Below are 23,469 nucleotides of genomic sequence, written 5' to 3'. Positions count from 1 at the left end.
AATGTGAATTTCATATAATTGCCACGTGTCATGAAATATTATTCTTTTGATTTTTTTAGCCATTTAAAAACATAAAACTATTTCTGTGTGCAGACCATACACAAACAAGGCAGGACTGTGCTTGGCTCTGGTATAGAAGAAGATGGAAGGGGATATAGCTGGCTTACACTAAGCAAAAGGGCTAAGGGGGGGAGTGGGGAAGGACCTATACTTATACTGAATCATGGTTGTAAGTTCTTTACAAAAGACAGAAAACATCAATTGTTTGTATTAAAGAATGTTGATGCCACTGTCCTCTGGCCCCACAGATCCCAGATACTCAACGTGCTGTCTATAAAAGGGTGCTAAACTCAAAGGTTGTGAACTAAACTGAAGTGTTATAAATTACTTCATGAGTGATCATACTGACAGTTTAAACACGTCTAAACACTGAGTACTTATGTTTCACTAAGTCAAACATTGGAAATAAACTGTCCTTTCTGAAGCAATGCATCAAAGGAGTCTTATGAATGATAAAAAAATGGTTCTTTTAAAAACATTATTTTTCAAAGGCAACATATTTGGCTCTAGTCCCTCTTTTGTGGATTTATTTTACTGGACCAATAAATAAAACACATGTACACAAACATGATTTTACTATCATTTCATAGTATTTAATCAAAAAATCTTTTTTCTAGATTAATTTGCTTTGTTTTTAAGGCTTTCTCATGTAAAACATGAGCAGAATAACACACATTTACTTTTACTCTCAGAATTCCTAATTACATGTAAATGTGAATATTCTTAAATTGTCTAAAAATATTTTGAATAGATGTTAAATGCATTATTCAAATTATTTATCAGGTTGTTTTAATAGAATTTTATAGTTATGCTATATATTTTATGGATTTTTTATACAGTATTACACAAGATCAAGAAATCTAACCAGGGGGGGAAATGGGCATTTATTGAAACCTTAAAATCTGTACCCCCATAATATGCCAAAATAAAAAAAAAAAAAAAGAAGGTAAAATAAAAAAAATAATAAAAAAAAAAGAAATCTAACCAATGTGGCTTTCTGACTTAAAACACTAGAAGGCAAATGAGGCTCACAAAATTATAGACAATACCAAGACTATACCAAGCACCTAGCATTGTGCCTGGCACTTAATACGTTATAAATGGGAGTTGCTGTTATTGTTGTTTTAGACAGTAGTAAGTAAAAAAAAGAAAAACATTATTCTTCAAAGATCATTAGGAGAATACAAGAGACAGAGTTTTTGGTTGTTTTTTCTAGTTCCTTTTATGGGTGAATTCTACAGAGCTTAAAATTTCACTTAGGACAGTTTTGTTGTTATTGTTCTTGTTGTTGTTTTGAGACAGAGTTTTCACTCTGTTGCCCAGGCTAGAGTGCTGTGGTGTCAGCAAGTTAAGACAGTTTTAAAACTCAGATCTCACTTCAACTTTAAGTTCTCTATAGTATTTAACACATAATATATGCTTAAACATTTATTTTTGACTATAAGGCAGAAACAGACATTAAATGTTAATTAAAATGAGAGGACAGTGTCCACTTGAAATTGAGTGGACACTCAATTCATGGACACGGGGCTCCGGGGAGTCAGGGTGCCCAAATGCTCGGAGACTTATGGAGGGGCTTGGACTTGGGGCTTCCCAGCTAGTCGGTCTATTCCCTTCCCAAGGGTTGGAGGGGTTTGGCTTGGCAAGCTCCCTGACCCCCACCACTTCTATCCTCTCTTCCTTCTCCCCTCTCCTCCTTCTTCCCTTTCTCCTCTCCATCTCCATCTTCCAACTAATAGGCCACTTCTCCAGGAGTTCCCCTCACTCTGGCAAAGTGAAAGCATCCTAATAGGCCACTGCTTGGGAGAACCTGTCCTCACCAGTGGAGTTCAAAAGGCCATTCAACCCAAAGAGCCCTGGAGGCCAAAATTTGTCTACTTCAGCGAGGGACTTAGCTGGGGAATGGGGAGGAGAGGAGGTTAAGTTCCCAGCTGCAGTGTATATCCTCTCTAAAGAAGGAGCCTTTCTCATCTGTAGGAAAACTCTACTCTTCCCCTAAACCATTTTTTTAAATAACAGCTTCACTGAGCTATAATTAACATACCATAAAATTCATCCCCTCTAAAGGGTACAATTCAGTGGTTTTTAGTATATCCACAGTTGTACAACCATCTCCACTAATTTCAGGACATTTTCATCAACCCAGGATACCTTCCATCCCCCAGCAATAACTGTACTTTCTATCTCTATGAATTTGCCTATTCTGGACATTTCATAAAAATAGAATCATACGTGTTCTTTTGTAATAGGCTTCTTTCACACTGCATATTTTCAAAGATCATCTATGTTGTTGTGTGTATCAGTACTTCACTGCTTGTTTGTTATTGCTGAATAATCTATCATTGTATGGATACGCATTTTATTTAGCCATTTATCAGTTCATGGACACTTGGGTTGTCTCCAGCTATTAAGAAAATGCTGCTATGAACATTTGGGTACAAGTTTTTGTATGAACATATGCTTTCAATTCTCTTGCACATATATACCTAGGAGTGGAATTGCTGGGTCATGTAGTAACTCTATGTTAAACATTTTGAGGAACTGCCAAACTCTTTCAAAGTGGCTGCACCATTTTACAATCCCACCAGCAATATATTTGAAGGCTCCACATCCTCAGTTTCTCTGCATCCTCAAATGCATTTGTTTGTTTTTAAATTTTTTTTCAGCTTTACTGGGGTATCATTAACAAATAGGAATAGTATGTATTTAAGGTATATAACTTGATATTTTGATTTATGTATACATTATGAAATTAAGCTTTAATTAACAATTAAGCTTTAATTAACATATCCATCACCTGACATAGTTCTCATTTTCTTTCTTTCATCTTTTTTTCATGGTGAGAACACTTAAGATCTATGCTCTTAACAAATTTCAAGTATATAATACAGTACTGTTAACTGTACATGCTGTACATTAAATCTTCAGAACTCAATCATTTTGCATAACTGGAACTTTATAACCTTTAATGAACATCTCCCAATTTCCCCCTACCACCTACCTCTGCCCCTGACAGTCACCATTCCTCTCTCTGCTTCTTTGAGTTTGACATGTATAACTCCCTCTTGGTACTGGCATATAACCTTTTGTATATGCTGCCAAATTTAGTTTGCTAATATTTTGCTGAGGACTTTTGTGTTTATGTTCATGAGGGTCTGTAGTTTTCTTGTAATGTTCTTTATTGGGTTTTGGTATCAAGGTAATACAAGACTCATAGAATAAACTGTGAAGTGTTCCCTTCTCTATTTTTTGGAATACTATATGAAAGACTGGTGTTAATTCTACTGTAAACATTTGGTAGAATTCACTAATGAAGCCACCTAGGCCTGGGCTTTTTTTCAAGGGGAGTTTCTTTTTATTACTAATTCATCTCTTTCCTTGCTATGGTCTATTCAGATTTTCCATTTCTACTTAAGTCAGTTTTGGTAGTATGTGACTGTCTAGGTATTTGTCCATTTCATTTAGGGTAACTAATTTGTTGGCATGCAATTGTTAATAATATTCCCTTATAACCTTTTTATTTTTGTAAGGTCAGTAGTAATGTTACTTGCATGCATGAATTTTACAATTTTAGTCTTCTCTCTTTTTTTCTTGGTCAATCTAGCTAAAGATTTGTTAATTTCGGCTGGGCACGGTGGCTCACGCCTATAATCCTGGCACTCTGGGAGGCCGAGGCAGGATGATCGCTCAAGGTCAGGAGTTTGAAACCAACCTGAGCAAGAGTGAGACCCTGTCTCTACTAAAAATAGAAAGAAATTAATTAGCCAACTAACAATGTATAGAAAAAATTAGCTGGGCATGGTGGCACATGCCTGTAGTCCCAGCTACTTGGGAGGCTGATGCAGAAGGATTACTTAAGCCCAGGAGTTGGAGGTTGCTGTGGTCGAGGCTGACACCACTGCACTCTAGCTCGTACAACAGAGTGGGACTCTATCTCAAAAAAAAAAAAAAAAAAAAAAAAAGATTTGTTAATTTTACTGATATTTTTTAAAGAAACAACTTTTGAGTCTGTTGTCTATTTTTCTATTCTCTATTTCATTTATCTCTGCTCTAATCTTTATTATATCCTTGCTTCTGCTTGCTTTGAGTTTAGTTGCCCTTCTTTTTCTAATTTCTTAAGGCAAAAAGTTAGGTTATTAATTCAAGATCATTCTTCTTTTTAATATAGGTGTTTACAGTTATAAATTTTCCTCTTAACACTGTTTAAGCTGCATCCCGTAAGTTTTGGTACACTGTGCTTTTGTTTTCATTTAACTCAAAGTATTTGCTAGTTTCCCTTGATTTCTTCCTTCACCCTTGATTATTTACAATTGTTCTGTTAATTTCTACCTTTTTATAAATTGTCCACATTTCCTTATGTTCTTGCTTTCTAATTTCATTCCACTGTGGTCAAAGAATATATTTTGTACTATTTCAATCCTTTTAAATGTATTGAGCCTTGTTTTATGACCTAGCATATGGTCTGTTCTAGACAATGTTCCCTGTGCCTTTGAGAAGGATGTACATTCTGCTATTTTGGGATGGAGTGTCTCATAGACATCTTTTAGTTCTAGTTAGTTTACAGTGTTGTTAAAGTCTTATATTTCCTGTTCATCTTCTGTCTTGTTATGTCCATCACTGAGAATGAGGTATTGAAATCTCCAACTATTATTGTTGAACTGTCTATTTTTCCCTTCAATTCTGCCAGTTTTTGCTTTATATATTTTAGGGTTCTGTTACTAGGTGCATATATGTTTATGACTGTTATGAATTCCAGACAAATGGGCCCTTTTATCATAAAATATTCTTCCTTGTGTCTATTAATTTTTGTTGTAAGGTCTATTTTATCAAATATTACTATACTCATTTCCCTTCTTTTTTGGCTACTGTTTGTATGGTATATAATTTTTCTTCCTTTTACTTTCAACCTATTTGTGTCTTTGAATCTATCTAATATGCCACTTATAATACAGCATATGGTTGGATCATGTATTTTTTCATTCTGCCTATCTCTACCATTTGATTGAAGTGTTTAATCCACTTATGTTTAATTACCATTTTGCTATTTGTTTTCTATGTCTTGTGTCTTTTTTGGCCCTATTCCTTCATTACTGCCTTCTTATGTGTTAAAAAGATATTTTCTAATGTAGCATTTCAATTCCTTTCTTTCTTTTACTTCTTTTATTTTATATTTTTTTAGTTATTTTCTTGGTCGTTACCCTGGAGATTACAATTAACATCTTAACTTGCAACTATGGATCTTATTGTGCTTGAAGTTTTTACTTGAAATTTGAATAATCTAGTCAAAATTAAGTTCAGAAAAATAAAAAGGAGCTCTTCAATTCACAAATACTATTTAGGTACATAGTAGGAGTTTCTTATTATAATAAGCAGCTGTCTCTATGAATACTTACCTTATCTAATAATACATTCTGCCACAACCTAAAGATACTGAGGTAACTTCTATCCCTGGCACCAAAAGATGTAAAGAAAAACTGCAAAGAAAAATAATAGGACAATTTTAGTGTCATGGAAAATAAGGGGAAAGTAGCTGTCATGAAGGTCTGCAGGGGTTTATATGGTCAAAGCAAACTAGTGGGTTAACACTGCCTACTTATATACTATTTCTACTTTACTTTTTGCTATAACAGAAGAAAGATAATTCTTGTGTGAATAAGGTATCTTTAAAAATCATATCTTACAACAAATGGTATCTTATAACAAATGCAATTTTGTCATTATATACTAGAAAAAGGGTCTTGAAATAGGTAGCTATTTATGTTCATTGTTAAACTATTAAAATCAATCTAAATAAAATTATGAAAAAAAATTTATTTTATTCTGAACTTTGCAAAGAGATATGAATTGGTTACCATTTGAGCCAAGTATACACAAAGAATAATAAAAAATACACATGGATTTCAGAGATAGATTTATTTTAAGAATCTTAATTTTAAATTATATTAGCTTTCAAAGTCTTCTAAAAACTCCAGTAATACATAATTTCTGCTAATTATAGATACAAGTCACCCATATTAACACTGAACATTTCTTTGAATGTTATAGAAGAAAAGTAGCATGTTTCAATCTATAAGTCTATGTTTACATTTAATTGATTTTTGTAAAGTCATATTTTAAAATAGGCTTTTATGAAAAAATGTAACAAGAGGAAGCCCTAAATACAGTCTGTCAGTGTTTCATCTCTTCCACACCCTAGTTAGTGACCTTTCATGACTGAGTAGTTTCCTTTACAAAGGAGGAAATTCAGTTCTATGCTAAATGTACTAAGATGTAAAAAAAAAAAAATTATATTTTGGGTGTTAATGCTTTTCGTACAAAGATTTTAAAGTGCTATTTTTCAATTCATTAAATTAAAACCTTGCTATATAATTCTTTATAAGCAAACGTTTTACAAAGAGGATATAATCCGGGAGCTCTTCCAAACAGAATTCTATACATAATATGTGACCTAACGATCACGACTTATACCTATTTCTTTTTCTTAGGCCAAATTTTTTTGCCTAATTGTCATAATCTTACAACTTTGTGTTCAGATATATAGATTTTTAAAATCTCTTCATCTACCTCATTTTCACCACTGTGTTATGCTTGCTACTTCCGGCTTCTTAAACTAAATACCTTGTTATTAACTTCATCCAGTCTCCTACACAACCACCACATTATCAACTCCCTAAAACTCCAAAATTTTTGGATAATCTATGTAAATTACCACCTTCCCTTATTCTTTGCTCAATAACTATCTTCAAAAATGTCTTAATAAATCTTGATCCAATAATAGCCTTCTTAATTTGGGAAGGAGTTCTACATAATGATATCTCTAAGCAGTTAGAACAGAACATATTCTAGAACCTGAAACAACTACGAGTACCATGATTAACCTCCCTTTAGTCATAGAATACATAAAAGGGATAAATATTTAGCAGTACAAAGTTTTCCCCATGATTATGAAGAAAGAAATCATGGAGTTAACATACTGAGAAAGTTAAGACCAGGGTCTCTGCAATTAAACTGCCAGGGTTCATGTTCTGGCTTTACCACTTATTAGTTCTGTGATTCGGGTCATTTCTCTTTTCTTAAATTTCATTACCTTCGCCGGGCGCGGTGGCTCATGCCTGTAATCCTAGCACTCTGGGAGGCCGAGGCGGGCGGAGTGCTCGAGTTCAGGAGTTCGAAACCAGCCTGAGCAAGAGCGAGACCCCGTCTCTACTATAAATAGAAAGAAATTAATTGGCCAACTAATATATATAGAAAAAATTAGCCGGGCATGGTGGCACATGCCTATAGTCCCAGCTACTTGGGAGGCTGAGGCAGAAGGATCACTTGAGCCCAGGAGTTTGAGGTTGCTGTGAGCTAGGCTGATGCCACGGCACTCACTCTAGCCTGGGCAACAAAGTGAGACTCTGTCTCAAAAAAAAAAAAAATTTCATTACCTTCAAAATGGGAATTACAGTAGCAGATTTTTGTAAGAATTAAATGAGAAAATATATATAAGAGTTTAAAATAGCATCTAGAACACAGTAAGTGTTCAGTAAATGCTAGTTGTTATTATCATTATTAAAATCAAAATTCTTGACCCTGAAATTCCATTATATATGTGAGAAACAGTCACATATGAGCTTAAGAAGGCAAGGTCAGGCTGTTTATTGCAGCATTACCTAATAACAAAACATTAGAAATAACCTAACGGTCAAGGAAACCATGGTAAATCCATTCTATGAAATATTATACATACTTTAAAGAACAGAGAGGTAGGCCTATCTATATGTGCTGACCTGCAGCTCCAAGACATAATGCTATTTTTTCAAAAAGGAGAGCTGATAAACACCACATATAAAAGTACATTTACTTTTGTAAAAAAAGGTTAAAACTATATGTTTATATATATGCATACATGGATGTAAATACAAAGGAAGAAGGTCTGAAAAGATATATACCAAACTCATAATAGCATTTGCCTTTAGATAGAAAAACAAGTTGAGGTTTATGGGCATGGAATGAGGATGTTAGTTTTAGAATTGTTTGATGATTTTGTTAAACAATGAAATGTATGAATTGTAAAATTAAGAATAAGCATATTTTACTTCTCCTTTCCTTCCTGATCTGTTCAGCCCTAAACCAGTTGTTGGAACAGAGAAAAGTTGGCTTCCGTTTTAGGGGTACAGTTAGGGGCAGAGAAGCTGCAGTAGCCCAAAGCAGGGTGTCAGAACCAGAAAGGAATGAAGAGAAATATTGCCCCGCAATGGAGCGTCAGAACCCAAGTTAGTAAGAAGAGCTGCCACATACGAAGGTGACATGACAGGCAGTATTAGAAGAAGAATGGGGTGAAAAAATTATGTGGGAGAGGCACGAGTCAAAGCCCAAGGAGGGTGACCATGTAAAGAGGACACACCACGGCATGGGGTGTCAAAGCTCAAACATGGGAAGAGTGTGACCATGAATGAGGGCAGCCTACAAAGGCATGTCAGAGCCACACCAGGTGAGGGCAGCAAGGTGTGAAAGAGTCCGTGAGAGTGGTCTTGTGTTGGGGTATCAGAGTCTGAACAGGGTGGGGGCAGTGACCACACCTAGTGATAGACTGGCACAGAATGTTAGAACAGAAGCAGGGACTGGAGGATGTCTCTATAGAGGGCTACCTGGTGCAGGGTAAAATGAACATGGAAGGGGCTTAGGGTGGTAGGGTGGGGTGTTAGCCCAGGGAGGGTGAAGAGTTTTTACATGGTGAAAAAAAGCTTTTAGTTCATGGTAGGATGGGCAGCAGAAGCAAAGCTGGATAAAAGGGCATCCATGTTGGGTAGGGGTGGCAGCAGAGATTAATATTGGTCATACAGGCCAAATAAGTAACTAGATTGAGGGTAATGGGGGAACCTTGTTTCTCATTGCCAGAGAAAGGAATTATAAATATGGAAAAAGAGAAAATAAAAATGAATTCTGTAGTGTTGGATTAGAATTGAAAGTATTGGTATGAATTCATGATTTGGGATGGTTGGGAGGATGATTTGATAGATAAACAGAGTATACATTATGTATATGGATGTGTGATTACATATAATATATACCCTTGTTCTGTTCACTTAGAGGGTTTGGAAATAGTGACACCCCAAAAGCCATGAACATATTGTCTTCTAAATATCAATTTCCCCTAAAAGAAACCAGGACTCCTTGGAGAAGTGGCCTATTCCAGAGCTGGGGCAAGGAAAGCCTGAAACATCTTATATAAAAAAGCACACACTGAGAATAGTCAAAAGGACACTGGAGCCAGCTTGAAGGAAAAATTTGGAACAATTTGAGCAACAAAATAAAGATAGTAATGGATTAAAAATCACTGACTAAAATAAGAAACCATGAGTTCATATTGATATAAGTAAATGAATGAATAAATTTAAAGTTTGGTTAGAATGTTGTATTTATACAGTATCAAAGGACCTTATCACAAAATACTTATTATTACAAAGAAAATAGACTAACTTTAGAGTAAAGCCTGCAGGTGCCACTTTAATCAAATGACCAAAGTAAATATCATCAGTAATGGAAAATGAAATCATGTGCCATCTGATAGGATGCAATGGAAAGGACAAAATATCACTTCCATATACTTCTTCCAAAAGTACAACACCTAAATTTAATCACAAGGAAACATCAGATTAACAAAATTGAGGGATATCCTACAAAATAACTGATCCATAATCTTTAAAAGTATCAAAGGCGTAAAGTCAAGAAAGGTTTAAGGAATTCTTCCAAGAAATTAGAGAGCATGATAACTAAATATAATGTGTAATTCTGAATTGAGTCTATTTGCTATAAATAATAATATTGGGATAACTGTGGAAATTGGAAGGGGTCTAAGGATTGAAAAATGGTTAGAGATCAATGTTAACTTCTTGATTTTGAAGGTTATATTGTATTTTTTTAGGAGAATGGCTGTGTTGGATGGAAATACATGCTAGAATATCTAGGGTGATGAGGGATAAGGGTCAGAATTTACTCTCAATAGTTCAGAGGGAGAAGGTCTTTGTATGACACTTGTAAGTGTTCTACATAGATGAGATTGTTTAAAAATAAAAACAGCCAACCATGTGCAACATGCCAGTGGTCCTAGCTACTCAAGAGGACTGCTGGAGCACAGGAGTTCAAGGCCAGCCTTGGCAACATAACAAGACCTGTCTCTAAAAAAAATAAAATAAAAATAAAAATTAAAGTGCATTCAAAAGAAACTTTATAAGATTAAAAAGTATAATTATAAAAATTTAATGTCATGGTACTGTTTCTCTCTCTCCCTTTCTCCTGTTCTTTTTTCTCTTTCCTTTTTTTATTTCCTTCCCTTCCTGCTTCCTTCTTTCTTTTTCTTTCTCAGCACTATGCTTCTAATGTTACACACAGAGCCCTAATCAATTTCTCGGGTACAGAAATATTCTTCATATATCTCCACTAAGAAATGGCAGATATTATAGGTAAATAACAAAAATGATGACAATTAAAGATAACTACCGCTCTAAAAATATTATGATTATGTGTTTATTGGTATGCTACCCAAATCTCTGTCCACCAGAACCATTTGTTTTTATTACTTGCTATTGTGCAAATTCTATTACTAGTAAATAATAATAGAATTATTAGAATATTTAAAAATAATAAGGACATTTTGCTAATGTTTACCCTACCTACCTCTTATAATGAAGAAATGAAAAATGTGAGTGAAAGTTCTTCGTAAACTATAAAGCACAAAAAGTCAGCAGTCATTTAAATTTTATCACTAATAACCATTCATGCATACAGAAATCTAGTATTAAATACATTATATCTCTATCAGATATTCCTAACTCCAAGAAGAATTGCCTATATTCCCAACATTGATGTTTGGTGTGAGGTAGATTTTCTTCACATTAAGAAATATGACAAAGGTAGAAAAGTTTTTCACCTTTTCACCCTCTGTAATGATCTGGATAGCATTTGGGATGAGTCGAGCAGTTTTCTCCTTGGTCATGAAGGTTATATTCTTTAAAGCAATAGAAATCTAAATACATAAAAGAATAAAAAAGAAACTGTATTTTTCAGACACATATATAACACAAAATGCCAAGTACTACTTCAATCTAATCCGGAATATTCCATTGAAAAACCTGAAGGAGTTAATAGTCACATGGTTGATCTCTCTGGGAAAAGCAGGGCAAGCAGTCAGACATTCTCTTTTTCAGTGCTCTCCCCCATCAGCTCCTATATCTAACATTAAAACAAAGTGTGAAAAGACACGTGGGTGTTCATGTTCCACATTAACACACAAACACACAAACAAAATTCAGACAGTCTGTCACATAAGACATGGTTTTTGGCAGCCAACAGATATATGTTCAAGTTTTTTTCAACCTGAAATTTCTTTCTCTAACTATATTAAATAAGTACAAATGAAGCTCAATGTATTCATTTAGAAAAATATATTACAAACTTACACAAACAACATGTAAATGTATTTATGCATATATAAGTATAGATGCACAAATATAACATAAATTTACTTTGGAATTATCTAAAATACATTGTTTTTAGAAGAACTGTATATACTTATATTTGTATCAACAAATCAAATGCAAAATATGTCTTACTGTCGTTTCCCATCTGAAGATGTTGCTATAGAAACACAGCCAGTTTTCTGAAAGGTATAGTCGCCCCTGAAGCAAAATGTCCCTCTGAAGAGCACAAGCATAATCTATATAAACAAAAAATGAGAAACAGCTTATTCACAAAAATCTGGCAACTTGAATTAACAGTATACTATTTCAACACATGGAAAGTCATCACTTTTTGCTCCCTAGTTTGTTCATTCATTCATTCATATACTTTGGACACCATACACCAGATGTTTTGCTGTACACTAGGATTAGCAGAAATGGCTCTTGCCCTCATGGACCCAGCATAGTGGGAAAGCAAAAAATAAACAAATAAATACAAAAATAAGTATGATAATAACCAAAGTGTGGGAAAAGCTGTAAGAACCTATAACAAGGGCTCTGCAGGTACAGAGGGCAGGGTAGAAAGAAAGTACACCAGGAAGGATTCCACTGAAAAAGTGGTCTTTAAGACCTACAGATCAATAAAGGGTCAGCAGGCTCATCAGGGCACATGCAAAGGCCCTTTGGTAGAAAAAAACAGAGCACACTGGAGGAACTCTAAGAAGACAGATCTCTGGGCTGCAGAAGCTGGTTCACGTATGGTCTCACAGGCCACGGTAGACTGTGGACTTCATGAGAAGCCACTGATGAACTTACCATGGAAGGGACAGGATGGGATGTGTATTATTAAAGACCACTTTATTCACATTGAGAATAGATTCTGATAAATCAGCTGGAAGGCCAGGGAAAAGCTAATGGTGGCTCAGACTAGGAGGTGACAATATTAAGATACAGAGTAGTAAGATTCAGAGATATTCAGATGATAGCACTGATGGAGAACTGGTGATTGATTAGATGCTGAACAAGGGAAAGGGAGGGGTCAAAGATGACTCGGAAAACTATACATTTTAAGTCAGTTTCAAAGTTGATCCTCTCCACCTCATCACTGAAACTCAGCAAATCAAGAGTCTGCCTACCAAATAAGTTAACACCCTAACACCATGCCTCCAAGGTTAAGATCTGGCTCTGTGGCCAGTATAAGCTATAATGCCAAATTATCAGTAATGCAAGATATAAAGGGCTGCTGTGAGGAGATTTAGTTTAACTGCTAAATTTTAAAACTCTATAAAGTAATTAACAATTTTAGGTACATAGATTTAGTCATATTAAATGTCTAAGAAAACACTAAAAACTGAGCAAAGTAATTCAGTCTTTCACAATGCTTCCTTCAGCAAAACCAAACCGAGATGCCACAAAACAAAAATTCCTAGTGAATAATTAAGCAGATTAAGCTACTCATTAACTAGTATGCATCTTTAAAGCAGAGATTAGGCTAAAGGTCACTTTAAGGGTTCCTGAAATTTTTGTCTAAATTATCAAAATGTTCTATCAATTCAATGCTTCTCAAACTTCTGTTCAGAAATACCTGGCAGACTTATTAAAACACAGATTGCAAGGCCTCTCCCTCAAGAGTTTCAAATTAAATAGGTCTGGGGTGAGGTCAAGAGTTTGCATGTCTAACAAACTCTCAGGTGATGCTAGTGTTGCTAGTCTGTGAACCACTCTTTGACACTTTGAAAACCACTGCATTATTTGTACATTAACTTTGTACATTAACCATATACAAAGCTATAGTAACCACCTAGATTATTTAACTGAAGACTATTTGATATACATTGGCAGACTTTTTTCAGTGGTTTTAAAAATGGTGTCCCTAAAATGGGTGTGTTTTATTATAATAAATTTATTTATTTATTTATTTTTTTGAGACACAGTCTCGCTTTGTTGCTCAGGCTAGATGAGTGCCGTGGCATCAGCCTAGCTCACAGCAACCTCAAACTCCTGGGCTCAAGCAATCCTTTTGCCTCAGCCTCCCAAGTAGCATGCGCCACACCATGCCCCCAGCTAATTTTTTCTACATATATTAGTTGGCCAATTAATTTCTTTCTATTTATAGTAGAGATGGGGTCTCATTCTTGCTCAGGCTGGTTTCAAACTCCCGACCTCAAGCAATCCACCTCAGCTTCCCAGAGTGCTAGGATTACAGGCATGAGCCACTGTGCCCGGCCTATAATAAATTTATACCTCAGTAAAATTGATTTTTTCAAAAATGGCTTCCTGGCAATGTGTACTATGTAAGAAATAGAACATTTTTTTTAAAAAAGCAAAGGAATTTTACTCTATATTTTGCTCCCAATTTACCTACTGATAAACAAACATGTACCATAATAATAATCAGCATTTCAGGATACAGTATACTGATTTGAATTATATTAAAAATCTGATTTGTTTAGAATAGAATAAGAAAATAATGTTAATAAAAATTGTTTTGTGGATTTTATAACTTTATAATAAGCTACTAAAAAGTCAGAGTTAAAATTAAAGAAATTAACCAGGTAACTTTGGTCCCTTTGATGCGTGCATTAACATAAACTTACTAGCCGTTTAACATGATCAATTTTTGGTACAAGTGAATGACCCCTAACTCCTAAAGATGTATTTTAGTAACTAAAACATACAAGGGATACATAACAAAGCACTATGGGAAGATAGGTGGAGGGAGTCGGTACCATATACTTCTACAGTAAGCTTGCACAGTAAGTAGTATATATGTATTTACATAAACAAGATGTACTATCTTGTTTTAACCAAGAATATAGGCATTCTACCCATAGAGAAGTGACACTAAATTAAGAGAACATGTTTTTTTAAACAATCATGTCAGAAAATACATATCCTAAAATATTCTTTTCTAGCAGCCATCATCTTTGGGAGCCCAATAATGCTGACACTGATTACAAAAATAAAAAAGATGCTTTGGAATGACATTTTTAGAATTGCTTTCAGATTTAATAATTAAATTACAAGAGATAACCATTCTCTTTTTTATACTTTATGTTGTTTTTTGTTATTTTGTTTGCTTCTTACCTGAAACAACTGTAAGATTAAATGCAAATCAAAAAAGAAAAAAATTAATTTTCCCTGACGTGAAAATAGAAAGAGACATCTCCTCTCCCTTTTCTTAGAGAACTTTCTTTAGAAAACTTGTAAATTCTTACTCTACCTCTTTGAGATGTATCTGAATCTTTTTAAAAGTTATATAGGCCTTTCATTAGTTTTGCAACAGAGGGATGTTTTCTCAAGGACCTGGGAGCCATCTCTTTGAAATGTAAATATCAAGGGAATTAACTCCCCAATCTCCCAATTTCTCTGAGAATGTAGGAGCCTAACTTTGGTGGGTGTCTTGCTCTAAATTACAAAACTACCTCTTATCATAAAGATCTGAGCTTCTTTTTCCTTTGGATTAAGCCAATTAATTAACACTGATGGTCAATTACCAGGTCAATTCTGGATGAACTGGCACCATATGTGTGACAAATGGTGACAGTCAGGTCCTCTTATTTGAAGAGTAGTTATCATTCTTTTGTATGTAATGGGTTGTATCTGTTTGGCTATATAACAGGGTGAGATTTCTTTCTGTCTTCACTATCTCTTTTGTAGATTGCCTATGATGCACATTACATTCTGGTTTAATGCTTAATCGATAATAATCTGTTTTCTTTCTCTTCTACTTTTGTGGAGAGATTTTTTGGGTTGGTAGGAGATTTTATATTTAATTATATCCCCCAATTCAACATTATCCAGCTTGTACATCCACCTTGTTCATTTAGGTAATCAGAGCAGTTAAAAAATGTGAGCAGTGACGTCTCTAAAAAAGTATACTTTTTAGTGTACCCAAGCCGAACACTTTCAAAGGGATAAACAAGTGTGAATTTGGAAGTGTGAATTCTGTTATTTTAGTAAAAAATCAGTACACAGAAATTCTAGTCCAAGTTGAGAGGAATACTAGACATGTATTTATTTCCCCCTCCTTCTCAAAAAATGTTTTGAGGTGACAGAGAAGACATATAAGAAATTAAGTTCATAACAATGATAAGGGATAGGTATAAAAATAACTACATTAGCAGATTGAAAGCTTTGATAAATATTTGAAAGACAGAAAGTGTATAGTAATGGAAAAAGTAGAGTGTGGAGAAAGCCTGAGCTCAAAAAATATACAGGTAAAGTCTGCAGCAGAGTGTCCCACATCTGGACACTGAGAATAGGCAAAGACTATACACTTAGAATCAGCAGGTACAAGGAGGGATGATAGAATAGAGACAGATACCAGTACCTGACTGATAGGCTTCCTGTGGTAGAGGTCAGCCACACAGCACCTCCTCTAACACAGTGCCAGTATTTACCTCCAAGCTCTAACGTAAGAAAAAAGTAAAATGTTAGCATAGCTCTAGGAAAGGCTACAATTCCTAATATAAATATTGGTGTCCCAGAGCAAAGGTCTCATTTTGGCATTTAAGGTTGGGTATGGAAATCTGCCTTCTCTCTGTACAAAGTGCAGGTCTGTGAGTCAACACGCCTCCTTTCCACTTTCCCACACAGACAGGAGAGTGTTCTCTTGGGTACACAGAGGTATATGTAAACAGAGGTAACTCACTCCAACTTTTAATCAATTAAGTCTTTCATTCATGTAAATGGACAACCATAAGACTGTATAATTCATAGTCTCTGATACACATGCCTTCTCCTGCCATCCCCCACCCCACCCTCCCACCATTGCGACCCAGTCTCCACTCATTTCAGGTTAAAACAACCCCCAAGAACAAATTAGAAAAAGTTTACTATTTTCCTATTGTATAATTAGGGACCATCTATTCCTTGAAAGTTGAATAAAATTATTTGTAAAAACATGTGGGTACAGGTCTTTTTGTTAGGTAGAGTTTTGTGTAATATTTTCTTTTTAAGGATTATAGATTCTTTAAGTAACACACTATGCTCCTCTTAGTGCATTTTAATATATTCCAGCCCAATTTCCAACTACCAGCATTTCAATCAAAGACTTTCTCTCTCCATCAAAGCCTCACTCTGCCCATACTCATAGTAGAACAGAAGTTTTGGGGAATTAATGTATCTCCATTAATACCATATTTCTAAAAGAATTGCTGAGTCAGATGTATTTTTTAATACATATTTCTTCGGCCAAGATTAAGAGAGAAAAAAGAGAAGGCATAAATAAATATTAGGAATGAAAAAGTAGATATATATGTTGGTGCTAAAGTAGATTTTTAGAAAATTCGGGGGATACTTGCCTGAATTACAGATTCACACTTGGGATGGGTCAGCTCACAATTTAATTAAAATGACTAGACTCCATCAGAGGCAACTATAAGCCCTTCAACTATTAATATATTTATCACTATTCAAATGTTTGGCTAATTAGAATATATGCATTAGAAAAGGGTTTTCATTGATGAAATAAGTGGCTTATTCATCAGCATATTGTGTACTAGGCAGGGGATCACATTGATGAAACCAGTTTTACCAACATGCATGGATTGATTGAAATATTTTAGAAACCCTTTTCACTATTATTTGTATACCATATGAAAACCTAGTAAGGCTTTCAAACTTAGTTAGGTGTGCATTTAATTTTCTAGATTAGAGATACTCAAACTTTAATGTACATATAAATTGCCTGGGGATGCTTGGAATTCTTCTGGAAGATTTGTGTCTTCAAGCATTTATTTATATCAGTATGGACTCATGGATATTTATTTTATTTTTCAGGTTATAATCCAATCTTACTATTATTTTATTGTTCAACTTATTTCAACTTTGACTACTGGGAACTCTTTCAAGTTGACTCCAGTATTTTTTTTTTTAGCACTTCCCTACTTTCTGGCACTATAAGGTGCTCCAAACTCACTCATCTTGTACTTTCACTGCTCCAGCCCTAGATTGGGCCATGTCTTCAAGGAGCTCTGGTTCCTTTTTCTGCCAAATGGTATTTAGAGATCAAGATCTGGGCCTTGGACAAGCTTGTTGCCACTGTGGTATTATTGTTTCAAGGCCCTCCCAGTAGACAGAGCTAGGGAATAAATGTAAATAAACTAACCTGTCCTTGGGTACAGTTATGTCACTCATTTGTAATACAGTTAGTTTCATTTCATAGAGTTAACATTCCATCCTGGGATCGCCTGATATCCTAAGTTGATTTTGAAATTTTTAAACAACAAAGTTCCCTCTGTAAAGGTTTGAAAAATGTACAGAGTTCTGTAACCACCACCAAAGTACAGTATAGAACCATTCCATCACCCTAAAAATTCTCCCATGTGGCCATTCTCCCATTCATAACACAGCAACCACAGACCTGTTTTCCATCCCTATGGTTTTACCCTCTCCACGATGTCTTATAACTGAATTTATACAATATGTAGATTTGAGAGTTTTTACTTTTTTCACTTAGAAAGATTCATATAACAATTGTTCATGTTGCTATGTATATCAATAGCCTGTTCCTTTTTATGGCTCAATAGTATTCCATTGAATAAATGTACGACAGTTTGTTTCACCTGTTCGTTGACACCTTGCTTATTTCCAACCTGCCATCCAAAGTGGCTGGCTGTATCATTTTGCATTCCCACCAGTAATGGATGAGAGTTTCTGTTGCTTTTTAGCCTCATCACCATTTGGTGTGGTCAGGTTTTTGTTTATGTTTTAATTTTAGCAATTCTAGTAAGTGTGTTTAATTTGTATTTCCTTATTGTAATTGATATCGAACATCTTTATGCCTATTTACCATCCATATTTCTTCTTTGGTAAAGTGTTTGCCTGCTTTATTAATGGGTTGTTCATGCTCTTATTATTGACTTTTAAGAACAGTTATATTCTAGGCTGGGCACGGTGGCTCACACCTGTAATCCTAGCACTCTGGGAGGCTGAGGCGGAAGGATTGCTCAAGGTCAGGAGTTCGAAACCAGCCTTAGCAAGAGCGAGACCCTGTCTCTACTAAAAATAGAAATAAATTAATTGGCCAACTAAAAATATATAGAAAAAATTCGCCGGGCATGGAGGCACATGCCTTTAGTCCCAGCTACTCGAGAGGCTGAGGCAGAAGGATTGCTTGAACCCAGGAGTTTGAGGTTACTGCGAGCTAGGCTGACGCCATGGCACTCTAGCCCAGGCAACAGAGTGAGACTCTGTCTCAAAAAAAAAAAGACTAGTTATATTCTAGACACAAGCTTTTTAAAAATCAGATATATGATTATCAAATATTTTCTTCCAGTCTGTGGCTTGTATTTTCATTCTCTTAATATCTTTTGCATAGAAAAAACTCCATTTTTTATAAAGTCCAATTTATCAATATTTTCTTTTACCAATTATACTTTTAATGTTGCATTTAAAAACTCATCACCACATCCAACGTTACAGGGATAATCTGCAGAAAAACACAGATGTTACTCCTGTAGAAGTTTTATAGTTTTGTTTTACATTTACAACTATGATCTATTTTGAGTTAAGTTTTGTTTAAAGTGTGAAGCATCAGGGTTCATTTCTTTTGCATATGAACATCTAATATAGTTCCAACATCATTTGTTGAAGAGACTATTCTTTCTCTATTGAATTGTCTTTGTACCCTTGTCAAAAATCATTTCACACATTGTATGAATTGAGCTTTTTCTTCTGTTCCATTGACCTATCTATCCATTTGCAAATTCTACACTGTCTTGATTACTATAGCTTCATAATAAGTCTTGAAATTGAGTAATGTGTGTCCTTCAGCTTTGTTCTTTTGTAGAATTTATTTGAGTATTCTAGTTTCTCTGCTTTTCCGTATACATTTTAGAATCAGCTTGTTAATATCTATGAAAAAGCTTGCGAGATTTTGATTGCAGAGAGTTCAGGTCCTAACAACATTGAGTCTCTCAGTCCATAAGCATCTATTTAGGTCTTCTTTACTTTCTTTTTGTTTGTTTGTTTTGGGGTTTTTTTTTGGTTTTTTTAGACAGAGTCTTGCTCGGTTGCCCTAGGTAGAGTGCAATGGTGGCATCATAGCTCACAGCAACCTCAAACTCCTGGGCTCAAGCAATCTTCCTGCCTCAGCCTCTCAGAGTGCTAGGATTACAGGCATGAGTCACCACGCCTGGCCAATGATCCATCTTTCATTCCTGATATTGGTAATCTGTGTTTTCCATCTTTTTTCCTTGGTCAACTAGGATCTTGGTTTACCAAGTTTATTGATCTTTTCAAAGAATCAGCTTTCGTTTCAATGATTTTTCTGTATTTTTTTCTGTTTCAAGTTGTATTGAATTACACTTTAATCTTTATTATCTCTTTCCTTCTGTTCACTTTAGGTTTAGTTTCCTCTTCTTTCTATAGTTTTATGAGGTTATAAACTTAGGTTACTAATTTTACTTCTATTTTATTTCCTAATATATGCATTTAATGCTATCAATCTTCCTGTGTGTACTACTTTAGCTACCTCCCACAAATTGTTATTTTGTATTTTTATTTTCATTTAGTTCAACTGCATTTCAGATTGTTTACTATATCCTGATTCTTATAATTCTCTGTACCCTTGGACACTGTGATATGATACTCCTTTCTTCTGGATCTTCACAGCCTCCTTGATTTTTCCTTCTGAACCTTTTACTGGATTCTCCTTTTCTACTGATGCCATCATTCTTTTAGTGTTCTTCTAACTCTGCATGCTATCCATGGTTGAGCTCATCTATTCTCCTGATTTTAAATGACAATTATATTCACTATTCAAGTACCTAATATAAATCCAATACTGGCCTAGATGTCAGGGTCACAAAAAAATACAGATAATGGTTCTGTAAATATATGATAGAAAAAAGCACAAGGCACTTATTGGAATGCATAGCAGGGATACCTATCCAGAGATGATACTTAAAGTAACAACAGTGGAAAGTGATTGGATCAGAGTGGAAAGTGGTGAACTGGAGTTCTATAGGGACCTTTCTATGTCAAATATAAATTCTTTAGTTGCTGGATCATGGAAGATCCTGGAAATCCTAGAAAAGAGGCCAGGAGATCCAAGGTAGGAGGAATCACATGGGAGGCTTAAAGCCATGGCTATTTACCAGTCAATGCTTCAGTATTTTAACAATTACTACTGCTGCTCTAGTGGATGGTAGCTTAATATCAGACCTAAACTGAACCCAGTCAAGTTTACAGTTAAAAGCTTCCCTTTATCCTTCAAAAGTGGAGAAATAAATAAAAGCAAATAAATAAATAAAAGTTTCCCTAAATGAATGATATTTAAATATTTAAAATACAAATAAAAGATAACTGTGCACAGAAGAGGGAAAACAGTTCCAGACAGAATAAAGTAAAATGGCTTAGAAGTAAAAAGAAATGACATGTCTAAAGAATTTAGACTTTAGAAGGGCTAGAGACTGAAGGAAACTTGAAAGTTACAGTGAGAAAGAATATTTAACATATTATAAAAGGCTTTATAAATTAGGAGATTGAGCTTTATTCTAAGGTCACTGGAATGCCACCCATGAAAGGTTTTAGTCTGATCAGATTTGCATTTTTGAAAAACCACTATAGCTACAGTACAGACTGAAGCCATCCAAGACTGAGGAAGAGATCAGTTAGAAGGCTATTGTGATATATACTAAATCTTTATTTTCAGATAATATTTTAAATATACATACTGGGTATTTTGGGCATCTCAAAATCAACCCCCCAAAATCAAAATAGTTGTCTTCCTCCAAGATGGTAAGTTATATCTTCCTCTGTACTACTTCTGTACCTTGTTAATATTGTTCATGTCACCCTGAGTCCCAATGATTTGTTTATATATCTCCCACCAGACTCTGAGTTCTTCAAAAACAACATGGTGTTTGGCACATAATGAGTGCTCAATAAATATTTATTGAACTAATCTATAAAGTACAACATTATAGTTTTATACTGCCAGGGAGGTGTTTTAAAAACTGAAAGCTTAAATTAAATTTAGAAAATAATGGTTAAATCTAGAGCTCAAAGCCATTTGCATAGAATGATCCCAATTATATATTTTTTATTTATATGGTTATGTGTGTCACTGATGTTATTTCTGGATGGTACAATTAGAGGTGGTTTTAACTTTATACTTTGGAAATATTTGTATTTTCCAAATGTCCTATACTGAACAGGTTTACTGTAGCAGTGAGAAAAAAAATACAAAAATGTGTATTTTTGAAAGCAAGTATATATACTGGAAAATGTCTAGAAAGATAGCCACAAAATATTAACCAAAATTATATATAGATATTAGGATTACCAATGATTTTCATTCTTTTCCTTATACTTTCTGATTAGTTTTAATGTTTTATGAAAACTATATATATATATATCACTGTATAATCAGATTAATTTCTTTTAAGAATGCAGTGGTATGTAGGATACATTTAGGAAAGGTTTATATGAAAAGTATTTGATTTTAAGTGGCAGACTGGCAAGAAACATTTGTAACACATACAAAAAAGACCTAATTTTTTAAACATCTAACAAGATGTCTGGTGCACAAAAAAGACATAGCCTACTAAAAAAATGGGCAAAGTTTATGAAGAGAAAGGTTCACAGAAAAAGAAATACAAATGACTTATAGACATATAAATGGATGTTCAACCTCCCTCACAGTTAAAGAAATACATATTTAAACAATGATTAAGGCCGGGCGCTGTGGCTCACGCCTGTAATCCTAGCTCTTGGGAGGCCGAGGCGGGCGGATTGCTCAAGGTCAGGAGTTCAAAACCAGCCTGAGCAAGAGCGAGACCCCGTCTCTACTATAAATAGAAAGAAATTAATTGGCCAACTGATATATATATAAAAAATTAGCCGGGCATGGTGGCGCATGCCTGTAGTCCCAGCTACCCGGGAGGCTGAGGCAGAAGGATCACTCGAGCCCAGGAGTTTGAGGTTGCTGTGAGCCAGGCTGACGCCACGGCACTCACTCTAGCCTGGGCAACAAAGTGAGACTCTGTCTCAAAAAAAAAAAAAAAAAAAAAAAAACCAATGATTAAACATCATTTCTACCTACCAAACTTTGATAAAGCAGAGTTCCGGAGGTGTAGCAAAACAAGTACTAACATATACTGTTGATGAGAATGAAAATCGGTACAGCCTCTTTGGAGGGTACCTTAAAAATAGTGTAAAACTTTTAAATGCTCATTACTTTTTGTTTCACAATTCCACTTCATAAAATTTGTCCTACAATATGTGTGAACATGTGGGCAGACATAATGTACAAGAAGGTTCAATGTGACATTAGCGTAAAAGATAAAAAGCAACCAAAATGGCCATCGATAGAGGACATGCTAAATAAATTATGATACAATCATTCAAATGAACACTAGGAAGCCATTAAAACAATGAAGTGGAACTATAAGTAGTGCTAATAAAAAAGAAGTCTAGGCTTTGCGCCATGGCTCACACCTGTAATCCTAGCACTTTAGGAGGCCAAGGCAGGAGGATTGCTTGAGGCCAGGAGTTGGAGGCCACCCTGAGCAACATAATGAGACTCTGTCTCTGCAAAATATGGAAAAGTTAGCTAAGCATCGTAGTGTGTGCCTATAGTCCCAGCTACTTGGGAGGCTGAGGCAGGAGGATCACTCAAGCTTAAGAGTTTGAGGTTGCAATGAGCTATGATGATGCCACTACACTATAACCCAGGCAACAGAGCAAGACCCTGTCTCAAAAAAAAAAAGTCTAAAGAGTCAAACCAATAATCATAGTTTGTTCCCCTTTAAGTCATTTTTTATATGTGTATTCCTAAATACATACAGAAATTTCCTGGAAATATACATAAGAAATTGCTAACAACAGTTATCTCCCAGGAAGAACATTAAAGTGGTCTTGGTTGGAAGGACCACTTACTTTTCACTATATGATTTTATACAGTATTTGAAAATTTCCTCATAAGAATATATTACTTTCAATAAACAATGTTTTT

General features: G+C 34.9%; 1 protein-coding gene across 1 annotated transcript in view; it reads right to left on the bottom strand.

The window, feature by feature from the left end:
- Positions 1-23,469, bottom strand: part of GRAMD1C (GRAM domain containing 1C) — a 79,075-nt gene that overhangs the window by 40,688 nt on the left and 14,918 nt on the right. Inside the window, exons 4-6 of the mRNA XM_012787545.2 lie at positions 11,658-11,761; positions 10,976-11,071; positions 5,454-5,534 (exon numbers count right to left, since the gene is read on the bottom strand). Of these exons, the coding sequence (XP_012642999.1) occupies positions 5,454-5,534; positions 10,976-11,071; positions 11,658-11,761 (281 nt within the window). The remainder of the gene's footprint in view (positions 1-5,453; positions 5,535-10,975; positions 11,072-11,657; positions 11,762-23,469) is intronic.

This window comes from Microcebus murinus, chromosome 1, assembly GCF_040939455.1.
Source record: "Microcebus murinus isolate Inina chromosome 1, M.murinus_Inina_mat1.0, whole genome shotgun sequence".
NCBI classification, from domain to species: Eukaryota; Metazoa; Chordata; class Mammalia; order Primates; family Cheirogaleidae; genus Microcebus; species Microcebus murinus.
The sequence above is the reverse complement of the archived record's forward strand: the minus strand, read 5'-3'. Positions and strand labels throughout refer to the sequence as shown.